The following is a 26,357-nucleotide window of genomic DNA, read 5'->3' as shown; positions in this document are numbered from 1 at the left end:
CCATGCATGTATGTGAATCATCAGAAACCTCTCTTGGGAAATGTACTGGTGTTGCTTATCAGTGCTCAAAATGAATATAAGAAGTGAATTAGATGTGTATATAAAACATGACATATTGTAGTGTACACTGAGTATACCAAACATTAGGAACACCTTCCTAATGTTGAGTTGCACCCCTCAGAAAGCATTCCACAGAGATGCTGGCCCATGTTGACTCCAATGCTTCCCACAGTTGTGTCAAGATGGCTGGATGTCCTTTGGGTGGTGGACCATTCTTGAGACACACAGGAAACTGTTGAGTGTGAAAAACCCAGCAGCGATGCAGTTCTTGACACAAACCAATGCGCCTGGCACCGACTATCATACCCCCGTTTAAAGGCACTTAAATATGTTCTTGCCCATTTCACCCTCAATGGCACACATACACTATCAATGTCTCAATTGTCCCAAGGCTTAAAAATCATTCTTTAACCTGTCTGCTATCCTTTCATCTACAATGATTGAAGTGGATTTAACAAGTGACATCAATAAGGGATCATAGACTGTCCAGGTGAAAGCTATGTCATGGAAAGAGAAGGTTTTCTTAATGTTTTGTATACTCTGTGTATATTACATAGGAAAAATACGTTTCACATTCACTCCGTTTTCATAGGTCTATAGGTCAGGGTTGGGGGACAAGAGATCATATTTTTGTGCAGTCAGTTGTGCACCTCTGTGTAAAGCATGACAGAAAGAGAAAGACAGAATCTGAAACAGGGGTACTTTTTTTTTTATTGTGCTATATGCTAACTTACAACTGTTTTACAATCATGGAATTTGCACTCAAGTTAATACAAACAAAGAAGAAATTTTGACTGTAAAAAACTCGATGGACACACATTTTTTTGAATTATTCAAACATCCTGTGTGAGTCCATGGAGCACAGGTCTCACAGTGATACACATTAATGTTGAAAGGAGCAGTAATATGGCAGACAATCATTTCTAAAATGTTCAAGTGTCATTAGGCAAGGCTTGGTGATGACGTAAATGTCAAGCAATAAATACACTTACCAAACAAACAAACAAACAAACTGTAACCCTTATCTAAAATCGAACAGGCACTGAACAGGAGAAGTACGTTTTGCACTACAGTCACATGGTTGAAGTCAATTCCACTACTTTGCACAAAAAAAACCTCCCTACGCTCAACTCTCTCCCTTTCTCCCTCTCCCAGGATCAATTTGTTCACTTCTTTTTTCTCCCAACAAAATAACTTCAATTCTGTTAGCTCTCAATTTCACTCTTTATTTTTCACCTCCACAGCTCCTTTTAATAACAATCGAAAGAACCTCACCTTGCTCCTGTAAATTGTCACTTGGTTATGGCAATGTGCTTTTAATACCATGTTCTCCAACATGTGCTGTACACTGAATTGCATAAAGAAGTACTCTAAAATGAAGAATGAAAGTGTTTCATTAATACACTTACTATTTATTACATGGTAAGGCGCTCAGTCATATTTTGTTGTCAGTCTATCAAAGTATGATAAAACAACAACGGCAACTTAATGGCCCTTTCCCTACTTTAAATAAAGCACTCCATCCGCTAATGTCATCAAGTAAGAGTTTACACTCCAGCAAATAGTACTTGACAATCCAATTGAGAGAAATAAATAAAATCAACATTGACCGTTCGTTAATACCACATCACTCAAAACTAAACGTGAAATAGTTCCTACATTTTCTTTGAAGAAAAACAATGCAACAATTAACAACCATCATTGAAGGAGGAACCTTCTAAAATTTTAGTTATATTTGAACTTTTCTGCCAATACGATTTGTATTTGAAAATAGCAGAAAATGTATACTGAACTTTATATTACATAGTAATCCCACACTTAAATAATGCACTTGAATGGACTTTTACTTGATGTAACTGGTTTCACCAAACCAAGCCGTAAACTACTGTATGAATGAATGAGCTATCATATCAACAGATAAGTGCAATGGTTGGAGCTTTCTACTTAATTGATAATAAGAAAAGTATTTGCCCCCTTTTTAATGTTCTCTACTTTTGTATATTTTTGATACGGAATGTTATCAGATCTTCAACCAAAACCTAATATTAGATAAATGGAACCTGAGTGAACAAATAACACAACAATTACATACTAATTTTATTTATTTTATAAACAAAGTTATGCAACACCCAATGCCCCTGTCTGGAAAAGTAATTTCCCCCATATACTCAATAACTGGTTGTGCCACCTTTAGCTGCAATGACTCCAACCAAACGCTTCCTGTAGTTGATCAGTCTCTCACGTCGCTGTGAAGGAATTTGGGCACACCCTTCAATGCAAAACTGCTGTAACTCATTGTGCAAAAAGTTTTACTTTTGAATAATCTGTCCATAGAACATACTTCCAAAAGTCTTGATTATCATCCAGGTGTTTTCAGGTGCTTTTTGGCAAACTTGAGTCAACTTTTTGGATGACATGGGTCCCATTATATCTGGTGAAAACCAAACACTGCATTCCACAGTAAGAACATACCAACGGTCAAGCAAGGTGGTGGTAGTGTGATGGTCTGAGGATGCTTTACTGCCTCAGGACCTGCACGAATTGCCTTAATAGAAGGAACCATGAATTCTGCTCTGTATCAGAAAATTCTACAGGAGAATGTCAGGCCATCCGTCTGTGAGCTGAAACTGAAGCGCAGCTGGGTCATGCAGCAAAACAATGATCCAAAACACACAATCAAGTTGACATGAAAATGGCTAGAAAGCGACACATTTGAAGTTTTGGAATGGCCTAGTTAAAGTCCAGACCTAATCCCAATTTGAGATGTTGTGGCAGGACTTGAAACAAGCAGTTGATGCTTAAAAACCCACAAATGTCACGGAGTTAAAGCAGTGACGTGAGAGACTGATCAACTACAGGAAGCGTTTGGTTGGAGTCATTGCAGCTAAAGGTGGCACAACCAGTTATTGAGTATAAGGGGGAAATTATTTTTTCACACACGAGCATTGGGTGTTGCATAACTTTGTTAATTAAATAAATAAGATAAGTATATACTGCATCTTTTTTGTTATTTGTAAACGCAGGTTCCCTTTAATATTAGGTTTTGGTTGAAGATCTGATAACATTCAGACACAAAAAATATGTGCAGCTCATTGCAACTAAAGGTGGCACAACCAGTTACTGAGTACAAGGGGACAAAAACTTTTTCACAGCACTATAAATACAGCCAGTGTACAGTATAACTATAAGCATATAATGCTAATTATATTTCATCATTCAAATTAGGCCTACTGCTAAGGCAAAGATTGACACAACAACACCAGGTAATTTGATTGACAATCACTTGCGACAGTGAAGTTTAAACGCAGGGCCTGTTCAGGTCATGTAGGTTAGTCATCCATAGGAACTGAACTAATACAAGCATTAGGACTGGTATCTTGAAATAATACTTCAAATGTAAACAAAGACAGTCATTCAACATAAGTTTGCCATTCAAATAGCACACTTACCTAATGTATGACGTGTCAATACTCATACCTCAAAGAATAAAGTGCTTGTAAGTATTTTCAAGCAGACAAAATTCTCAAAATGACTTACTTTGAACATTTATCGTTTCCTTTTCCCACTGTGAGCAACTAGCATCATTTCAAATGAAAGAACATTGTGGATGCTAGTCTCACCTTGACCAACTAGGCACAGGACACCTTCAAAAGAGCTATTGGAAGCAAATGTGCTATTAAAGTGGAACTGACAGCATTTTCTGACTAAAATATGGTTATTTTGCTACTTTCACAGAATGTTTGGAAATTATGTAGAGCAAGTCATTTGTGAAAATTCTATAGCAATATATAGTGGGGAAAGCGGCCCTGCACTTGTACAATAGACACCGCAGTAAATAAAACCTCATAAAAAAACGTGTCAGTCCTGTCCTAAACAGGATTCTACACAGACCGGACTCTACACAGTAGGCCTATATGCAAATAAGCCATTTTCCACATGGGCCTGCCATCTTTCACTTTGAACTGGACTGTGTTTACAGGCAGTAGCAACAGCGTGACTTTAAATCATTAGCCAAAAAAATACACCTGAAAATTGATTTCTGCAAATATGCAAACACCACGGGAGTCCTCTTACATTTGGGAACTTTACAGTCCTATTGATCAAACAACCAAGAACAGGTAGATTATCCCTCCCTAAGATCAACAACTAATGTTAGCCAGAGCTAGATGATTTCAAAGAATAGATAAACCCTCTCAAACTTTTTCAGCTTGTAGTTTGCCCTCAAAATTGCACTGAAACGATGGAGAATAAGTAGCCTGCTAACCTTTCTGCAGCTTGCCTGCCAATGCATGCTTGTCCCAACCTACGTTTTGACAACTGAATGGGAACTGCCTGCCCGCCCATTTGATTGATGCCAAATGCATTTGATTGACAACTAAAGAGATCTGCATGCTAACTGTGTGTAACGGTCGTTCAAGTTCAGCTAGCTAGCCAAGCGATTCACGTCTCTTGCTAACTAACCAAATTCATCTCTAGCTGTTGCCACCGAAAAACGATATGAGGGGAAACTCATCCAATGACATGACATCCTCCCAGCAGCTAGCTCATTTGGCTCAGTGTTTTTAGCTGGCTAAATAAATAGCTACATAAATAGATACGCTAGCCTATTAGCCACGTTATGGCTGACTTGTGATCATTGCCCTTGCTAGTTTGATTGTAGTGATGGGTCGTTAACTTTTTGGTGAACATCGGGAACCAAATTGCAATGAGACGTTCATTTGGCTTCCTGATTAGCATACTGCTACTATACCAAAACTATGCATACATTCAGGGCCACACTATTTTTTGCAGTGCTTAAACCAATAATAATCTAAAAAATTTGGCCAGGTAAAAATATATTTGAATCCGAATTTCCCGATCTGATATAATGGTAGCCTACTTTTTGGGCTTGACATTGGAGATTGATTCTAGGTGGTTCTAAAAATCGTGGTTCAAAGTCCATTTTTAAGCAGTTGGAACAAAGAGCTGTTTCAGAGCCAAATAAACCAGCTCTTTTAAGTGAACGGAGCCAAATTAGCCAACTCACAGAAAATACTCTGAATGTCCATCACTACTGTATTGACATTCCGAGCCTAAACTATATATGTTATTGAAACTGAAACAGTGCATCCCGAATGGAGGCAGCAAACAATGTACCAGGCCAGCTGTGATTTACAAGCTGATAGCAACATTTTTGGACTACCATGAAATGTATTGGTGAATTATATGAATCATGCATTGAACTGCATCCATCTATTCTGAAACAATGACTTACTCTACATCATGAAATGTTTTTGTCAAATAGAACCTATTTTTAAAACCTCTCAAAGTTGGTTTTGTAGCATGAACTGGAAATGTGATATTTTTGACTGATATTATGATTGTCTGTTTCATATCTGCAAAGTTGTTAAAGTGCTGTGATTTCCACTTTAAACTAAAAGGCTTATGGTAAATTCTCTACTTAAGCATGTTTTGGTTTTACATATTGACCAATTCATATAAACGTTGAAAGTCCTTCAAACAATCTTCCCATTTTCTCTTGCCTATAAAACAAAACAATGAAAAAGGGGTTAAACAATGTGAATTTTTAAACAAGTGTAAGTAAGTACATTATTGTTTTTACTCAATGGTAGGCATACAGTACTTATTTTTGCACAAGTGGTTGGTAATGCACCATGCTACAGTGGTGAAGAGCTGGAATCTGAATATGCATTGTCTCTCAGCTATTTTAAATCCACTTGAACACTACAGAAGAGCATAGTGAATACACTCATGCAGCAATCAAATATCCACATTTTGCAGCCCTGATGAATCATACACACTTCTCTCTATCCATCCAGTTTCTTTCTCTCATTCGCTCCATCTCTCAGTCCAGACTACAATGCAGATGAGCCATCCATCCATCCATCCATCACAGTTTCATCCTCTCAGTCTGTACTGACCTTGTCAGTGCTGGTGGTGTGGGTTGGGTGAGTCTCTCCTGACTCCAGCCTCAGAACAGACAGACTAGAGTCAATCAGTTCCTCTGTGAAGGGAACCCATTTTTTAAAAACATTACATCATAGTGATAGCTATTCACTGTACCTATTTGACAGGGAGCATCCATGAACAAAACCATTGCCTACCTGTTTTTCTGTTGCTATTGCTCTTAGCGTGTTCTAAAGGCTGGACAGCATTCTCCTGTGGAGGGGCAGCATCTTCGACATTGCTGTGTGAAGTGGGAAAAACAGGGGTGAGCACACTGTCATGGCCGCTTTCAGCACACTCTGTTTTGGAGGAATCGGAAAGCTCAGAGCCCTCCTGCCCCGGTGTCTGCTCGTAGGCCCCGGGCCCATTGAGCTCCACCGAGAAGCGGACCTTCTTCTCTGCAGCTCGAGGGGACGATTCCTTAGCCTTCTCCTGTCTGGGTGTACCCTCCTCTGAGGTGTCGGCTGGGGCGTGGAGCCAGTCGGCTTGGTCCAGGGCAGGATTGACGGGTCCACTCACCTCCTCAGTCTTCACCACATCCGGGGTCAGGAAAGACTCAATTTTGAGGTAAACATCATTGACCTCTGGAGTTTCTGCAGTGGAGTCGTCTACGTCAGGTCCACCCAAAGCATCAAGCTCTTCTAAGAATTCCTCCAAACTTGTCTCGGAGGCCTAAAGAACCAAAAACAAATTCCATTGGTAATATGAGCCCAAGCACAGCCATCTTTCATCGAAGCACAGAGCTATACAGAACAAAAATATAAAACGCAACATACAACAACAATAACAATTTTACAAAATGGCTTTATTACAGACAGAAATACTCCTCAGCACACGTGGTCTACGGTTGAGGCAGGTTGGACGAACTGCCAAATTCTCTAAAACAACGTCGGAGGCAGCTTATGGTAGAGAAATTAACATTAAATTCTCTGGCAACAGCTCTGGTAGACATCCCTGCAGTCAACATGCCAATTGCATACACCCTCAAAACTTGAGACATCTGTGGCATTGTGTCGTGTGACAAAACTGCACTTTTAAAGTGTCCTTTTATTGTCCCCAGCACAAAGTGCACCTGTGTAATGATCATGTTGTGTTAATCAGCTTCTTGATATGCCACACCTGTAAGGTGGAGCGATTATCTTGGCGAAGGAAAAATGCTCACCAACAGGGATGGAAACAAATTTGTGCACAAAATTTAAGAGAAATCAGATTTTTGTGCATATCGAACATTTCTGTGATTTTTTAAATTTCCGCTCATGAAACTTGGGACCAACACTTTACAGTATTTGTTGCGTTTATATTTTGTTCAGTGTACATTATCAAAGCAAAGCATTCCGTTTAAACCCCACCTGCAAATCATCCCCATCCTCGCTGGCATCCCATCTGAAATGTTAAAAGGTTTATGATTAGAAGCATTCAGAACGAGTGGTCAATGTACTTCAGTATCCTGGTAACAAAGAGTGCTTTTGCGCTTAGAAAAATACACAGAAAAAACACTATTTCTGTTCTGTATGGTATCACAGATAGAGAGAGAAATATAGCGTGTGAGTGACACAAGAAGGAAATGGAGAAGGATGTTAGGTCCTCTTACACACTTGTGTTTAATCATCATCTCTGCACATCCTGAGAAATGCTATAGGCTGGTCTCAGCAGTTCTCTTCACGCGCTGCTCTTTTCCCATTTGCACCAGCAGCAAAGCCTAATAACAGGCAACTGAGGCCAGGGACCACTCTCTGGACAGACCTGACTGCTCTTTCCCATGGCTAGCTCAATCTCAGAGAACTGCACAGCCACCAACACCTGCCTCTCAAGCACTGCTAACAGACTAAAAGCATTCTAGCCTCACAAATGGCTACAGTATAAAACGCTGAAACAGTTGGCTTTTTAAAATAAAAGTGTGAAAAAGTGAATATGATGTTTTTTTATCATTTGACAAATGTGCACTTTTCGAGTAAGTCCCAGTGTGTTTTGCATACAGCCAGGCTACTGTATGTGTGTGGTTTCCTTCTCTCAACATGGGCTGCTACTACATTTTAAATCTGCTGCTACTCACCTCCTGGCCCTGCCAGTCAGCCGATCCTTGCCCTTGGCTTTACTGCTGACCACAGGCACTTTTTTAACCCCCTTGTCTCTGCCCCGTGGTTTCTGAACTGTCGATACAAACAAGAGAAACATCAGAATAGTTCCTCTATCAGTACGTAGCATGAACTTAGAACCGCAACACTGATGTTGAACTGACTCAGCTGCTGGTGCACAGTTCACAGCATTTCAACTCACCCCGTGACTCAGGATTTGATTTGGGGTAACCTCTTCTTGCATTTCTTCCTCCTTGAAATGAAACAAGTTCAACAATTATTGGGTATCACTTGATTATGGTCTGACTATTCCTGTGTTCGAGTTGACAAGAATGTTTCAAATTTATTACAGAGTGAATTTCTCACCTCTATCTGGAGGCCCCTGTACTCTCTCCTCGGGAGATTTATCTGAAAACCTAAATAGAGACATTTCGTTTACAGTGAAAGAACTAAAACCAAATACACAGCCAGGATGTTCCATCAACAGAAGAACTACCAGATAATGAAGCCATGGTTTTGGTGTTAAAAAGTAAACAGGCAAAATCTTTCATGCCAGGGTTCATGAAGGGTCCCATGCATTTGGACATTCTTAAATATCTGTATTGTTCCACTAACCTAACAACTTACAGCCATATTAATTTCCCTGTATCATTATGTTCTGTGATCAGAGATAGAATGACACATTGTACAAAGATGAGTATGGTATCTTGAAGTCATGCTTCTACACTCCTTATTCATTGAGAACATTAAGCTGCTGAATAAAAAAAAAACTTTTCTTGCTCTATTTAGTCTCTGGGGCCTTTTTTAAAACCATGCCAAAAAAGGAAAGGCATCCCAAGCCCAGCTAAATATAGTCTCCTGTTCTCTCCTCTCTTTAAAGTTAGATGCTTCTTTCTTCTAAACAGTACTTTTATTTATCCAGCCACTGGGCCACTCACAGCACATCAGCTGTGTTTGAAACCTAAAAAACAACAGAAAAAGAAGGGGGTGTTCATTTTTCTTTTCCTGGTAGTAAGGATGACACTGTCTGAAAGGATAGTGCCTCAATACATAGCCAAATAGTGGGTTTCAAAATCAAATAATGCAGGTTATACACTATATACAAAAGTATGTGGACATCACTTGAAATTAGTCAATTCGGCTATTTCAGCCACACGTGACAGGTGTATAAAATTGAGCACACCGCTATGCAATCTCCATAGACAAACATTGGCCGTAGAATGGCCTTACTGAAGAGCTCAGTGACTTTCAACGTGGCACTCTCAAAGGATGCCACCTTTCTAACAAGTCAGTTTGTCAAATTTCTGCCCTGCTAGAGGTCAACTGTAAGTGCTGTTATTGTGAAGTGGAAATGTCTAAGAACAACAAAGGCTCAGCGGCAAAGTGATAGGACACACAAGCTCACAGAACGGGACGCCGAGTGCTGAAACTCGTAAAAAACGTCTGTCCTGGGTTGCAACACTCACCACCGAGTTCCAAACTGCCTCTGGAAGCAACGTCAGCACAATAACTTAGTTGGGAGCTTCATGAAATGGGTTTCCATGGTCAAGCAGCAGCACACAAGACTAAGATCACCATGCGCAGTGCCAAGCGTTGGATGGAGTGGTGTAAAGCTCGCCGCCATTGGACTCTGGAGCAGTGGAAACTTGTTCTCTGGAGTGTTGAATCACACTTCACCATCTGGCAGTCCGACAGACAAATCTGGGTTTGGCGGATGCCAGGAGAACGCTACCTGCCCGAATCCATAGTGCCAATTGTAACGTTTGGTGGAGGAGGAATAATGGTTTGGGCTAGGCCCCTTAGTTCCAGTGAAGGGAAATCTTAATGCTACAGCATACAATGACATTCTAGATGATTCTGTGCTTCCAACTTTGTGGCAACAGTTTGGGGAATGCCCTTTCCTGTTTCAGCATGAACATGTCCCCATGCACAAAGCGAGGACCATACAGAAATGGTTTGTAGGGTTCGGTGTGGAAGAACTTGACCAGCCTGCACAGAGCCCTGACCTCAACCCCATCGAACACCTTTGGGATGAATTGGAACTGAGAGTCAGGCCTAATCGCCCAGTACCCGACCTCACTAATGCGCTTGTGGCTCAATGGAAGCAAGTCCGCGCAGCAATGTTCCAACATCTAGTGGAAAGCCTTCCCAGAAGAGTGGAGGCTGTTATAGCAGCAAAGGGTGGACAAACTCCCAAGTAAGCCTAAACTGGCTTAGGTTTACCAAGATGCGTACCAAAGTTGAGTCAGTAAGGTCAACTCTACTTCTCCCTGGTTCCATCACGTTGCCTTTCAGCTTATCACAAAGCACAGGTCAACTTCTTCTAGTGGAAGCGTCCAATGTCTAAAATAGCTAACCAATGGAGATGGAGGTTAGAGTACTAGGGAGAAGGTAGTTTGAGTACTACATGATACATATCTTAAGAGGGCATCGTTCCCCTTTCAAGTTCTAACAGAGCCTTTTTCTAAGAATGGCTCACAAACTAAGGTGATCCAATAAAGATGTTACCTCAGAAAACAAACACATTTTTCCAGGTCTTCCCTCTAATAGCATTATATGCCAGTCTCCAATTTGCTGTGAATTGTTTTACAGTCTTGTGACTTGTTTGGATTAAGCCTTGTGACAGTGTGAAATCAGTATCATGGGATGAGGCACGGGCAGGGCCAGACCACCACATCTGTGGCCACAGGGCACCGACCTCCAGGATTAGTTTTATAGTAATCTCATGCAGTTCAGTATTCTAAAAATATTTCCATGAGGCGGAGAGAAAATGTTGCAGTTTTAAAGCAAATTTCCTGCAATTATAAACATTTTGCCATACCTTATGACATGTTCATATGCTGTCTGGGGGGGCCAAATAAAATATATAATTATTTTTGGTTGGAGGCTGCCTCCAATTGTGTTAATACCGACAAACAATTGACATCTTCCGTCAGCCTAATTCAACATACTGAAAGTACCTTAGAGAGTCACAACAGGAAACAAGCCTATTAGTTCATTACCAGTAATTTGATAAAAGGGCCATAGCCATGAGAATAAGAACATCACAGTATTGCTTTCCCTGTTTTCACCACTGTCTTCTCCACAGACATCATTCTGCGCTTCCTTAGAAAACAGTCAATGGCTATGTATAGAAGCAGACAAAAAGTAGAGAAAAGAGATAGAGACCGGGCTACTTCCTCTATTGAACAGCGAGGTAACAGAGCAGGTAATCTGCGTGATGAGTGAGTGAGTTAATGTGTTAGTTTAGTTACAATGGCAAAAGCATGGTCTCTATTGCATGGTAAGACACGACATGTGTGGTAGTTAGCTGCAAGCTGAAGTTGATATGTGAAAACAAAAAGACCAGAAGACGAGCACATACAGAAGAGTACACTCATTTTTAATTGTAACATGACTTTATAATGAAATGAAAAATGAGCACTTAAACATGCATCAAGCAAATGGAACAGCCAAACCTGCAGAAACTGAAATGATTGACAATGCAAACTAAAGCGAAATGCAAAGCAGCCAGGAATGGGAGCAGTGGGCTTACATATTCTCTGTTTTGTCCATGTCCCATGCCCGCCTCCACTGGCCATTGGCATTTCTGTGGCGGGCCACACGCTCCCGGTCGATCTGCTCACGCTCCTTCTTCCAGCGCAGGTACTCCTGCTGCTCCTCTTTGGACGTGGGAATGGTGAGGTCTGTGTCACCTGCCAGGCCTGGCCCCTCAGACTTCTGCAAGGAGAACACACGTACCAGTCATAGTTCAGTGCCAGTAGTGAAAACTGTGAAAGGCTTACCATAGTCAGATATCAAAGCTGCATTTTGGGTGTGAGAGGTAGCTTTCAACAAACTATGGGAGACAATAGCAATAAAAGGTCAAAATAACAGCCAACAATCAGCTGGCCTTGGGTTGGTGAAGCCTCTGTGCAGTCCAGAAGATCAGAGGAACAACAGGGGTATGGGGTAGAACTGAACAAGTGCTCCTGGTTCTTACATGAAAGAGGACATGTCTGTAGACTGGATAGGCTTTTATCGCATCACTGGGACTAGTCACCTGGGGTCCCAGATAACTACACTGTCTGCAGGCTTTCATCCAAGTTATTATCTTGTTTCACTCATTATCCTTCCCATTGTGATTCATCCTCTCTGCCCAGTGTTGGTAGTGGAATTCTGTAGTGTGATGATAGTGGTAATGTTTCCATGGATGACCAAACCACTGGACTGCTACTAATATGCAGTGGCGTGTATTCATAGTTGCCAAGGGAGGCCAGGCTTCCCCATAAATAAAAACCATATTTCGTCTCTCTGCGTTTCATAATATTCCCTCCATCCGCAGGAGGCTGAATGTATCTCACTGGAGAAAGCATCCGAGCAAGCGAAACAGCCCCCCTCTGTCTCTGAATGTGTAGGCCATCTATCTGATGCTGTCTGCTCAAAGAGTATGACATTGTTGCTGCCCCTAGCATTGAATGCAAGGAAAGCCAGTGAGCATTTGGCCTCCCTTGACAAAAAAATAAAATAATAGCCAATCAGTGTTGAGCTAAACTGAGTGAGCTCAACTGTGAATGGTCCTGGTGCACCAAAAAAAAAAAAAAATAATAATAAAAAGTGTCAAGGGAAGCACATTTGGATTTGGCTTCACTCCAACCACATCGCATTGCATCATTGACAGAAACGGGTTATCTAAAATTGTCCCTTTCCTAAATTAGCCATGGATGGAGATAGGGAGTTAGACTTGTGGTTTTATTTAATTCTTCGTACTGGCCAATGATTATAACGACAATTCTGATCCAACCATTCATTCATACTCCTGGCCTGAGAGGATGGAAGTTCAATATGTAGCTAGATGTAGAAGGCTAATGTTAACTAGCTAATGTTAACTAGCTAATGTTGCCCATGTAAGAAAGTTACGCTGGCGAGCAAGCATTTTAACTAGATAGCCTAAGACAACAAAAAATGAAAGTCTGTACTATATGATAGAGTGATTGACTTTCATCAACATGAAAGAAAGGAGGATGGCATTTCTCTAGGGTGAGGGTGAGTCAACATGTTTTTTCTACTTGCACGAACGCACACAAAACTATGGACATCCACATAATATTTAGCTTAGCTGACTGGACTAAATCGTTTTTGGTATCTTTTAGTTGTCACTGTACTAGACTAAGCATAGATGATTTGATAATGTTGAAATGTTGAAGTTGAAATGGTGCTGGAATAGTGGAGGCAGCTTCTGTTTTCCTTGCGACTTGCGGTAACTCTCCGTGGTTCTAAATCAATAGTTGTTTAATGGTCTGAAAATATTAACTTGCTTGACTGTTTGTTTACATGCAACATGCTTTGTGGACTTCACCGGACTGATGTCTGCCACTGTTTTCTTATTTCCGTCTCAGCCTTAGGCCTATAGATCACGGTGGCGAGGTGTATGAACTAACAGGTTATAGAGCAAACAACGCAATTATCACACCACATAGGTTGGAATACGTAGTTGTTTTTGGCTTGGCTTCCCCAGTGATTTTACCCACACCACTACCACTAATTTGAGCTCCAGAAGTGGAAAGTAATGAATTACATTAAGCTCTGAGAAATGCCCTTCACAACATCCACATGGCCCCAAAGATGCATCTCAAATGTCAATGAACTCTGACTTAAGGGAGGTTAGATGCTTGGCAAAAGAAGGGAGAAGAACAAGGCTGGAAGTTGTCATTGCTAAGAGTGTGTCAGGACAGAAGACGTCATGATGATCAGTGAAGATACAGACACAATAACAGAGCTACCACTGTACAAACCAATGTGTGGTCGGTCTGTGGAGGGTTTTTACGACCGAACCAGGAGACAGACAGACAGACAGGGAGGGAGAGCGAGACAGGGAGAGGTAGTGACAGAGGTATAAGAGGTATAAAGTAGGGGCAGACAGAGGTGATGTTTTCCTCAAAGGTATGGACCAATCAGAGACAGGTAAACATGTGGCTCTCCTGCAGGTGGTATCGGGAACGTGGCATCCGTGATCATCCTCTCCTCTCTGTCTTTTCTCCATCAGTCCTGGAGGACGCAGGGCCCACAGGGGACAGCACGTCTCACATGTTCTAACAGGCCGGCCCCCGCTGGCTCCACCAGCCACACCACTAATTAGCACTTTCAATTTCCTGCCTCTGCAGGCGCTCTCTCCCAGGGTTACAGGGGCCAGGGAGGAGCCCAGGGGAAAACGACCGCCCCTCTCATTGAAGCCACAAAAGGTCAAGGACGACCACAATACTGCAGTCAATGTTTTCAGAAAACAGGATCCCTCATTATTGTGAATGGGAAAATGTCAATCTTCATGTAAATAACATTTAAAAAATCAAAGACAATCATGGTACCAATAATTGCTTCTATTACACCAGATTCATGTCCCTGAACCACTTATTTCAAAATCACGAATAAGTTATGGATAATTCAGTTGCTAATGACAGCCTGCAGTACCACAGTCGGCCTTCAACGAGATACTGAATGAGAGGCGGCAGCACTGAGCTGTCAGAGAGGAAGAAGCGAAGCGAGAGGGTCCGCTCCCATCAAAATCTGTCCATGCGGGAATACAGCGATTCTGCTTATCAGTCTGCTTTATAAGCAGACCATCTGCCTTCCCTCCTTTAGTACAACGACTCATATTGTACACTGTATTAAGTCTACATAAATCTCTCCCATGAGAGGCCATCTTACCAAGCTAAAACCAACTTCCTGAGCTTCAAATGCGCCAATGATTCTTAGGAATGCATGGTGTGATGTCATCGATGGCTTTCTCCATTCATATACAGTCTTTGGAGGAGCGGCACACTGGCCAACAGAAAGGACCTGGGTCATATTCATTAGGGCATCATAGCAAAACATTTTGCAACAGAAAATGAAAAACATACATTTCTTATTGGGACAAGTACAATAAGTTTCATCTGTTTTCCTCCATTTGGTGTCCATTGAACACAACTCTGGGCTGTCTTGTCCTGAACTCTATGACCATACTTACTCTGAAGCGGTGTTGGATACTTCCCAAATATCAGAATAGAGCGTTGCAGAGAACGAGGACGGAATAACGGAATCAACATTAACTTAGTAGGAAATCAACTAAATGCATTGAACATATTAGAAAATTCATTAATTTGCCAAAGTTAATCATAAGACGAACTAAAGGCATCAGCGATTCGTATTTTCCTGCAATTTTCTGAAACGGCACAGGAATGACACTCTCTATGTGTGTGCCTTTATCTGATGATGCTAATGATAACCTTCTTCTGGTAGATGGAAAGGCTTTCCCAAAAACCTTCTCAATTAAATGTTAACTACAAAGTAACCCATGCCTACCTAGCAGAATGATATCATGATTATTTTCATCAATCCAGTGGCCATTTGTTTAGCAAATTCTGCAATCATATGAGGGTTACAGAAACCTCACTAACCAAACAACAGTCTTGCTGGTGCACACGTGCACTAAAGGGTACCTACACCCAAAAATCAAAATTTCTTATATTTTTCCCAGCCCTCAAAGTGTTCTCCTGATCTGGTTTAAGCATTGTTGTGGACTTACAACATCCATTTTTTTTCAACTGGGAAAAACAGAAACCTGGAAAAAATGAATTTAGGGACAAACTGAACTGAATCAGGCCCCACATTTTCTTAGGGCCCTCTCAGAAAAACTTCATATCTAGGCTTTAACAGAACAAAGCCGCTAACAAAGCTTTACTGGGGTGGGTCTCTGATCTGGTTCTTCTTATGCAACACTGGCTTCCAAAAACCAGTCCAGGTGGAAGAGGTTGACTAACTCATTGCATTCTCCACAATCAGGCTGAGAACACAGCAAGGTGGTATAACAGAGTGGACATGAACAGCATCACTTGTCATGTGACTCCTTCCCTCCTGCTCTGGCGGCTCTGTGCCCTCCCTCCTTGCCTAACTCCCTCTCTCTCTGCCTGCCTCCGAGTGTTTATGCCCTATATTTCACTGGAAACACTAACACACAGAAGGCACATGGGGACAGCTTACCAGAGGGAGTGGGGGGGGTGGAGGATACTTGTGTTTTGGAAAAGAGGCAGTCTATCGTCACCTCAGAAGACAGGGAGTGTGGCCCCCCGGGGGCCAATAGGAAGGGGTCTGGTCTCTTACCTGGTAGTAAGGCTCACACTCTGACAGCCAGTGACGCTCCTCTGTCACACCCTTTCCCTGCCCCCCTTCATTCTGAGAGAGAAAGAGAGAGAAAAAGAGAACGAGCTAAAGAAAGTTATCAAATGATAACAAATGATGTATTCCTGTCCTCAGCAGGACAACAATTCATGCAACTTTCAGAGAGCTACACTGCCCCCAAGTGGACATAGAGTATCAAAGTATTTTTAACAGCCAACACCCTATGAATAGTCAGGTCCCTCCTGAGCAGGAACAGCAGTACAGCAACAGCAGTACATATACCTCAAACCTATCTTACCCAATCTTTTTTCTATGACTTTTCATATAATGCTATTTATAGTCTTGACACAGCACCATTTTCTTCCCAGTATCCATTCACTACAACGTTTCTATTGCCAACCTTCCACTACTGACTAAGGCCCTAGACCAGGGATCATCAGCTAAATTCAGCCTCGGGCCAATTTTCTCTTGAGCGGAAAGTCAAGGAGCCGTAACATAATTACAAATCATTTGTAGACTGCAAATTGACCGCAAGAAGCCCAAACAGATATAATAGCTGACTAAAACTTAATATTTTCAAACCTTGCTTACATTTGTACAGTCACATATCTCTATCTTTTATGCATGGGACTACTTTGGAACAGGTTTCCAAGATTACAATCACTTAGAGCTGATTTGCTGGTGTTTTTACAGACTTACGTCTAACAATAAAAAACACCAGCCAGTTGGAGAACCCTGCCCGAGACTGCTGGTTCTACTAGCAAACATCTCCAGAACAGTGAGAGACACTGTGTGATAGAGGTACTGGGAATTCTGGAAAGAGTCAGGGAGACTGTCTGAGGAGTGATTTAGAATACCTTCAGAGTCACACCACTGAGCCTGGGATTTTGTACCCCTGTGAGCACACACACAAAGGATCCCTCGCTCTCGCTCTCTTACAACTCTCACTCTTTCCTCCCCATCTCACACTCGTCATCCCTCTCTCACACTCTTTCATCTCCTCTCTCCTTCACCCTTCCTTGGCATGCTGCCCACTCGGTCCTGTCAGCGGCATAATGAGCCCATTCAGAACAAAAAGCAGCCAAATGTTAATTAGATTAAATCATTCTTTCATGATGGTGGGAATGAGGAAACAATGTGGAGGAGGAAAGCAGACTCTCCGTGGCTTAGGGGAGAAAGAGACTGGAAGCAGCATGTCTGCACGCCAGGTTCTCTTCTCCCCCTTACCCCTTCGTATCCCCAGGGCCTGTAATGATAGTACCGTGAGGCACTACCTATCACCCTCATATTTTCCTACTGATACTCCAGCAGTCATCCTTTCCAGAGACTCCCAGTCTCAGCCCTAGAGCACCCTCCACCAGGAATGCTTCCTGTCTTCCCATCCTCCCCCTTTCTCAGGGACACTCCCATCCCTCCTCCTGTTCTGTCTCTGGGGTACAGCAGCTACCCCACCCTCCACGATGGAGAGACTACCTGGTCTGGACACACACAGAAGACCAGAGGAAGACGGGGCAGGGCACAGTGGACCATAGAGTCAGCTGTGGATCAGTAGGGGCTATGCTGCTGCAGTAAGAGTGTTGGCTGTCTGAGGAGAGCATATGGGGGAGAGGCTCAAGAGGTGAACAACATTATATAAGTCGGGTCCAAGTGGACCAGGGAGAAAGGTCTAATTTTCCACAGCTGAGGTGGCTCAAACACTGGCCATAGTTCAAACGCTAATTCAGTGAGCATGACATGACTAGGAGCGTCTGACCAGATAGATACAGGCCAGAAACACAGCCAGGAAACATCCTGTTCACCCTGTAAATGTGTCACGTTAAATTGCTGGACCTGGCTTGTAACAGGGTAGGGTTCTGGATCATTCTAGAGCCTCTGTCTTTCCTGTCCCACACCACGCTACAACGTTGTGCATCCATCCTCTCCTCCTGCAACACTGATCTCTGTTCACAGAGCCCGTCTGACTGAGTTTCACATTTTAGTGTTGGAGGATCAACTGTCTGTGATGTGTATCAGCGCGTTGATTGGGCCAATGTGCGTGTGTGTTGATGTGAGTGCCAGACCACAGCCGGAGCACTAGCAGCTGTTCCAGAGACTGTGTGCCCAAGGGTCTAAATCAGAAACCGTATGGCAGCAGCCGGCAGTACTGTGTGTGTGTGTGTGAGTGTCCCCACATCTTATATGAAACAACCTGCATCAGGCAGTTAATTAAAACTCTTCCATCTATAAGTATTTATAAACACCCATATCACTGCATCATAACTCTAAAGTAGTAAAGCTAAAGGCAGCACTACAAGGCAGGATGTTAGGGATTTCAAATACAGTGACTCAACAAGGAGCATCGTAATTATCCTTGAAATAAGCAAGCTATGATTAAACAATGGCACCTAAAAGCTAAATAAAAGAAAGAAAAACACTAAAAGACCTTGGAGGAAATACACACACAAACCATTTCTGATCTATTTTCCAAGTTATTCACTGCAGTCATTCCCAACGGCCAGACCAGTGTGAGTGAGCGTAATGAAAGCCCTGGATCAGCTAGATAAATACTTCTCCCTACAGTCTCATTATGGCCATAACAGCCAGGCCACTGTAAAGACAGAGGGACTAACAAGCTGTATGTCTGCTGAGCGCTCTCAGCTCTGTCTGAATACAGCAGCTACATCAGACCAGGACTGCTTGAGGGGCTCTGCTACGGCCCTCCAGATCAGACCTCTGAGAAAAAAAGACGCCATTTACCATCGAATGGGAAATGTACATGTTTTAACACATGTATGTGAACTGAGGGCTCTCAGACGTGACTAGCTACTCCAGCCACCCTGGTCGTTGAGTGTTCTCTCTGCTACCGCACGGCAAGGGGTACCGGAGTGCCAAGTCTAGGTCCAAGAGGCTTCTAAACTGCATCTACCCCCAAGTCATAAGACTCCTGAACATCTAATCAAATGGCTACCCAGACCATTTGCATTGCCCCCCCCCCCCCCCCCCCCCTCCCTCTTTTACAATGCTGCTACTCTCTGTTATTATCTATGTATAGTCACTTTAATAACTCTGCCTACATGTACATATTACCTCAGTTACCTCGACTAACTGGTGCCCCCGTACATTGACTCTGTACCGGTACCCCCTGTATATATTCTCGCTATTGTTATTTTACTGCTGCTCTTTAATTACTTGTTACTTTTATTTTATTTTAATTTATATTTTTACTTAAAACTGCATTGTTGGTTAAGGGCTTGTAAGTAAGCGTTTCACTGTAAGGTCTACCTACACCTGTTGTATTTGGCGCGTGTGACAAATACAATTTGATTTGATTTACTAGCTACACCCCAGCAGGCCTGACTAGCTCCAGGCCAGACCAGTGTGACAGAACAGTTCCCAGTCCCGCCCCCTAATCAATCACCACCCCTGGGGCCCTCCCCCTGTCCAACAGCCTTTGTGCTTCTTCACAGGACGGGAGTTGCCTGCTGACATGTCTGACAACTGTGTAAAACAAGACAGCATTGTATGAGAGAACAGACACAAGAGAGGAGAGGGTGGCTTAATTAACAACAAGGTAAAGAGCAGGGGAGGATGTGGAGGCAATATAAACTAGCTAAAGTCTTGATAGTGTAAAAAGTACATAGTCACTGCTATATTTTCTAATAAAAAGCAGGCTGGTTTCCTCCAGGACTCTGTTTAGAGTGTGCAGCAGCACTACACTTATACTACAATGTCTCAAATTATGATTCGGCCCAGTGTGTATGCACTGCTGACCTGTGGTCCCGTGTCCTTCTTTGCTGTGTTAGTGTGCTGGTGTTTTCCTCTGCCTGCTGATTCCACAAGGTGCTGGTGCAAGCCATCCTCTGTAAGGCTCTTCACATTCAGCAGACCGGGGGGACCTGGACCTGGTCTTCTCTCCAGCCTCTCGCTCACCACCCTCTTACCCTGGGATCAAACAAACAGGGATCATCCTTCACATCAATATGGATCATTTACATGGGGTTAGGAGTTTCTCCTGACCAAATGACTTGATCAGGAAGAACTCCTGGTCCTAAACATCCTTCATATCGTTCAATGGCAATATTTGACCACTGTTGGCCACACAACTGAATAATTCCCCTACCGTCTCTCATAGACACCTGTCATGTTTACCTTTGTGTTGCCAGCCATGGTGACCAGTAGCTGCTTCCTCCTGCCCCGTCCTGAGCCCAACAGGTTCCCCTCCGCCTCCCTCTCCCCAAGCTCCTGGACCCCCTTTGGGGTGGGAGAACCACCCGTGCCTGGTTTGGTCATCACAACACGAGGCTCCTGCTCAATAGCAAAGTGAACATGACAGTGTAAATCACTGAATTGGGATAATACATCTCTCTTGTTGATAAACATACACTGAGTGTATTAAATATTAGGAACACCTTCCTATTATTGAGTTGCACCCCCTTTTGCCTTCAGAACAGCCTTAATTCATCGGACTCTACAAGGTGTCGAAAGCGTTCCACAGGGATTCTGGTCTTTGTTTACTCCAATGCTTCCCACAGTTTTGTCATGTCGGCTGGATGGTCTTGAAGCAGTGGACCAATCTTGATACATGCGGTGTAATTCTTGACACACTCAAACCCGTGCGCCTGGCACCTACTACCATACCCCGTTCAAAGGCACTTAAATCTTTTGTCTTACCCCTTCACCCACTAAATGGCACACATACACAATCCATGTCTCAAAATCCTTATTAAAGCTGTCTCCTCCCCATCATCTACACTGATTGAAGTGGATTTAACAAGTGACATCAATAAGGGATCATACCTTTCACCTGGATTCACCTGGTCAGTGCATGTCATGGGAAGATCAATGTGTTTTGTACACTCAGTGTATATTTATGGATAAGGTGGGTCTTTCATCAAGATGGACAGGTCATTCTATTGGTAAGAATATTCATATTTCAGAACTGTTCTGACAGGTAAAAGCATCTCTGTGTACATCTCTGTAGGGAGATAGGGGGTCACTCACGGTGGTAGACTTGTTGATGGTGATGGTCAAGTCCCCTGCGTTGCCCTTGGGGCTCTGCAGTGCCATTCCTTCCTCTTCTGCTCTCTTTTTGTCCTCCTCTACCTCCTGTATGGAATGAAACAGAACATGAAACCCAGAACAACCAAATGATCCTGATATTAGTCTTCAGCGAACCCTGTAAAAGACCTAAAAGATTTGTTCATTTGTTGAAATGCAGTCTTCACTCCATACAAGGCAGGTTGTTAGAGAGAGACTTACATTATCTAAGGTTTCCAATGCCACTTGCCATTTTGTTAGGGATATAATGATTAAACCATTCCAGAAAGACACCAGGTCTTTGTCAAGCTCAATCCCTCCTAGTTTTAAAAATGGTGTCCTTCTGTTTTCAGAGTAAGAACAGTAGAATACCAACTCACCTGGTACCTCTTCATGAGGGCTTCATTCTTCCTGCGGAGAGCCTCGATCTTTTTATCCAGCTCCACATCCTTCTGCTCCTTCTTCAGCATGACGTCACTGGAGGTCTGGAGAGAGACGCACAACACTCAGCTAATTAGAACTGTAGAATCTTGTGCTACTTGTAAGTGGCTACAGTCCCTACAGTAAACAGTCCATTATCCTGGACATGCTATGCTTGATGGGCATTCAGAATGATGAACTCGCAGCAAAAGCAGGCCAAAAACTTAGACTGCTCTCTCTGCTACCACGTGGAAAGTGGTACCGGAGCGCCAAGTCTAAGTCCAAGAGGCTTCTAAAACAGCTTCTACCCCCAAGCCACCTGAACACCTAATCAAATGGCTACCCAGAATATTTGCGTTGCCTACCTGCCACCCCCCCACCTTTTACACCGCTGCTACTCTCTGTTGTTATCATCTATGTATAGTCACTTTAATAACTCTACCTACATGTATTACCTCAACTAACCAGTGTGCCCCGGTTCATTGTACCAGTATATTGTTATTTTACTGCATTGTTGGTTAGGGGCTCGTAACTAAGCGTTTTACTCTAAGGTCTACCTACACCTGTTGTATTCGGCGCATGTGACTAATACAATTTGATTTGAACAATATGTAGCAAGTACTGATGACTGACGACTTGCCATGATTAACAGAAGGATCACGAGTATGAAATCTTATTTCAGTCGTTCTACACCACTATGCCTGTTGGTCAACACAGTAACAGTAGTACAGACCAAAATGCGTGCGCATGTTAGCACTAGAGCACAGAGCAGCATGCCTCCTCACGTGACAAGAGGCATCTGGCTAAAGCCTCGATGACTTCTTGTGGGACTGTAACAGGGTGTGTTACACTGCTTTTAAAGCCCGAAGGCATTTCATACGTCATACCACTGTGACACTGGAATTTATTGAGCAATAGGCATTACAGCAGGGCTGTCCAACAAGTAGATCGCAAACTAACAGTAGCTCGCAGCCCACCTAGGAGTAGCTCAACAATCAAACTGTCCATAGACATAAAGCACCCAGCTACTATCCAATCAAAGCCATATTGACATTATCCCACCCCTGGTTAGCCACTATTGGCTTAAAAAGTCCAACGTAACACAATATCTGCCAATTAATTTCCAGCAATATTGCCCTTCTGTCTGTTTGGTGCGTACAGTTGTCCATCATCAGTCAGTATGTAGCCAATTAGCGATGTTAATGATACCCGGCATCTTGTGGGTAGACGGTCTTTCCCCAAAAACCTTCTTAATTAAATGTAAAACTGCAAAGTTGGCTTCCCAGACAGAACTATTTCATGATTCATTTGGACATTGTTTTGCAGCAGTAAGCCTTACTGCAGAAACATTGCTAAACCGACACATTCCTCTCTTGCTAGGTTCACAATTAGGGGAATTCGACTCATAAATCAAGATTTGTCCATTGACATGGACTCAGAACATCATTTTTAGTTGTTTCTCTATGAATAATTGTAATATTGAGAGTAAAAAACTTGCAACTCAGGAAAAAGAAAAACGGAGAAAACAGATTTCTGGAAAATAGAAAATATAATTTTATGGGGCCTGTCATGCCCATTGCTGTTTATTAACCATTACCAGAAAACACATCTCTTACAATAGAAAAAGACCCCGTGAAGAGTTACAGGGTAGAGGAGAGGACAAGAATGTGCCTATTTTAAAGCTAAAAAAATAAATTACCTCGCAATATGTTGGAGACCTCTGCATTACAGAAGGCAGCTAGGCCTAACAGCTGGTGTGTTGACAAACACATTTTTTTTATGTATCCAGGGTACACAACCCAGTGATGGGGAATCTAATCTAAAATACAATCTGATTCAACTTTGGTTCTTCCCCTTCTGATCATAAGAATTCTTGTAGCAGTCTCTAATGGCGTTAATTTAAATGGCTGCAGCGTGGGCTAAAGGGCACGTGTATGACAGGCCAGAGGGAGCAGAGTACATGTAAAGTAACGCAGGACTCTTTCTGTTTCACTATACAGACAAGACTATCTGACTGTATATATGATACGATGGAAAGAAAAGTAGCCTACGATCACTACACTCAATGAAAAAACCCATTTGGGAGCCGCAAACAGAAAGCAGACGTGCTTACGGCCGACTGTACAAAACAGCCGATTTGATCTCATCTTATGATTATTTTATCTGTTGAGATCGCAGCATGGTCATTCCACGTGGGTCCTTTTGATGTAACTCCAGTGGTGTCTGTGCTGAACTGACACCTGTGTATGAGAAGTAAAACTTAGACTTTGGAACGCGTTCTCAGAGGAAAATGGATGCCCTGAGCAGAGCTAGTGATGGAGCATTGAATAACACTTGTTTCCTCTCCAGGCGTAGTGAACGCCCACACCACTCAACAGCCCTTCACAGTTCTCAGAGGAAAAATGTCAGATCGCATTGGCTCTGTACTCTGTACTCAGCACTGTGAGATGCAACTCCAAAAGTTCACTAGATCCTTTCATATAAGCCGAGCACTCATGATGTGACTAAACCTTGAGCTCCAACAATACATACACAAAGGCACATGCACACACTCAAACAAGCACCATGTGTGCTGTCAATTAAGGATGCTTACAATTCAACCTGTCAGCATGAAATAAATGCAATTCCACTTTGTCATTCCCCTGTCATCTGTGTAATGAGTTTATCATTAGGAGCACTGTATACAGCAAATAATGCTAATGGTGAGTCTAAAAAAAATAATACAAACAACAAGTGAAGTGGCCATAACAAAACAAAACTAGACCCAGGCCTTAATCAAATCTACTCATACACTTACTTGACATCAGAGGCAGTATGACAACAATCCTAACCCGAAACCATAACAAACATTTACACCTTTCAACCCTGTGCTGTACAATTCCCCCTATAAAAAGGGGCTACTGCATACCTTGCAGACAGCCTGACTGTCAAAGACAGAGAAAGGCAGGAGGTGGCACTCACTGCAAAGCTGCCTGCCTGCCAGTTACCCGCCGTCGCCACAGTGACGACAAAAGAGAATCCTGGCTGCTCAATGTGACATTCCGCTCAGTGCAGAACAATGAGTCACAGCGTAGCCTACACAACACAGCATTTGTACAGGATCCTTCCATGCCGTTCCACTGCCATTGCACTGTCACTGCCCTGGCCGCAAATAATGGCTGCCAGACTCCTAGCGCAGATGGTAGGAGATTTTGGAGGAGGGGCGTTGGTCAGACGTCTTGTTTTTAAAATTGACTGAAGAAAAGAATATCGTATTATTTGAAGCTCCATGTTAAAAATGACCAACATTCACATTCATCATGAACCTAAAAAAATGCAGGTTGAATATGGCACATTCATTTTTTAATGGACATTTTTTTAATGGACATACTGACAATTTTAAAATCAGTTTGCTTCCAGTGCAGCATAGCCAATAGCAATGATTCACAGACAGCCCAATAGGAACATTAGCAAAATAGCTTTAAAAAGGCGCAATATGCAAAAACTAAACTTAAGAACGGAAAGCATAGAAATAGTGCACATAGAACAGATCTACCACTTTAGACTTGCTTTCAATGAGAATGACAGATCTATAAATCAAATTGCGATGTGAATTTGGTCAGGCCGCCCCCAAAAAATGACATACTGCACCTTAACGGGACAAGAGAGCATAAAATCCAATCTAAAGCTTTTGAAAACAGTGAGATAGAAGTTGAGACTCACAGAGAGGCAATGGGAAGTGCCAACTGCTTTAGAGCTTCTAGTTGTCAGGGTATCCAAACACAACAGGCCATGATCACACACCAGGAATAGGACAGCGAGGGAAAAGAACACCACCAGCTCTCACGCAGGCAAGTTGTAGCTCATGAGAATAGCCAGCTAAAGTATCAAAGTGAGCGAGAGAGACACCACAAGTTGAAAACGTGAGGGGGACGTGGATTTACCCTTCAGGGTTTGAGGTACCTCTTTTCTCCCTCTCGGAGTCCCTCTCACTGTGATCGCATGTGAAGGGGGTGGGTCCTTAGCATACGGTAGCTGGCTCAGCCCCACACACGTAAACACACACACAGGCTGTGGGACTGTCAGCTAATGGCACCCATGCCCAGGCAGGGAGGCCTGCGGAACTGAGGCTGGCAGAGCCTTTCGCCTTAATCCCTACCCACCCAGCGACCCCAGCATCTACTGGAGGACCAAGGTGGAGAATAGAGCCAGCACATCTGACTGAAGCCCTGCATTTACTTACAGCTACAACCTCTAGTTGAAGAGAGCAGGGAGGAAGTAGAGACGAGCCTGTAGCAGGAGACAACGAGAGTAAGGAGAGAAAGAACTAGAGATGCGACAACTAGAGCGAGCAAGAGAGAGAGAGAGAGAGAGAGAGAGAGAGAGAGAGAGAGAGAGAGAGAGAGAGAGAGAGAGAATGCACTCACAGGTCTCTCCATGTCAGCATTGAAACCTGGGCTGGGTCCAAACGCGAAGCAGCAGCCGAAGCGGCAGAGTCCGCGATCATGCCTTGATTACAATGAACCAAGTTGGGCGGACAGCCAAGACATCTAACAAATGCACAGAGCGCCCCTGTTAATGGATTTTACAGCGCCTGCCCGCTTGCTCTCGCACTCACCCTCTCTCCATCCTTCCCACTCTCACACACATGCTCTTACGCTTTCCATTTCTCGCTCTCTGGGGCACTTGCTCTCAGTTAAAATTACCCTTTTCCCTCCTCCCCCT

The 26,357-nt window shown here is 43.0% G+C and overlaps 1 protein-coding gene across 2 annotated transcripts; it reads right to left on the bottom strand.

Annotated features, from left to right (window-relative positions):
* Positions 1-1,284: 1,284 nt before the first annotated feature.
* LOC139384096 (coiled-coil domain-containing protein 9B-like) lies at positions 1,285-26,357 on the bottom strand. 2 transcript variants are annotated; one of them, XM_071128741.1, is made up of 15 exons: positions 26,060-26,357; positions 21,614-21,718; positions 21,198-21,302; positions 20,346-20,501; positions 19,968-20,138; positions 16,200-16,271; positions 11,617-11,801; positions 8,448-8,497; positions 8,284-8,334; positions 8,060-8,156; positions 7,356-7,389; positions 6,165-6,678; positions 5,982-6,064; positions 5,562-5,582; positions 1,285-2,099 (listed from the first exon to the last, which is right to left on the bottom strand). In XM_071128741.1, exons 1-15 carry the CDS (start codon positions 26,069-26,071, stop codon positions 2,049-2,051), a joined length of 1,707 nt encoding a protein of 568 aa, XP_070984842.1. In that variant the 5' UTR covers positions 26,072-26,357; the 3' UTR covers positions 1,285-2,048. The 2 variants fall into 2 exon arrangements, with proteins under 2 accessions (XP_070984842.1, XP_070984843.1); XM_071128742.1 differs by lacking the exon at positions 1,285-2,099 and having other exon boundaries at positions 5,388-5,582; positions 26,060-26,314.

Source organism: Oncorhynchus clarkii, chromosome 25 (assembly GCF_045791955.1).
Source record: "Oncorhynchus clarkii lewisi isolate Uvic-CL-2024 chromosome 25, UVic_Ocla_1.0, whole genome shotgun sequence".
NCBI classification, from domain to species: Eukaryota; Metazoa; Chordata; class Actinopteri; order Salmoniformes; family Salmonidae; genus Oncorhynchus; species Oncorhynchus clarkii.
This window is presented reverse-complemented; position numbering and strand designations above follow the sequence as displayed.

Coding starts and splice junctions, on each gene's coding strand:
- LOC139384096 (XM_071128741.1), bottom strand. Junction 21,303..21,613: donor CCCTCATGAAGAGGTACCAG/GTGAGTTGGTAT, acceptor CATTCCATACAG/GAGGTAGAGGAGGACAAAAA. Junction 8,157..8,283: donor ATCAAATCCTGAGTCACGGG/GTGAGTTGAAAT, acceptor TTGTATCGACAG/TTCAGAAACCACGGGGCAGA.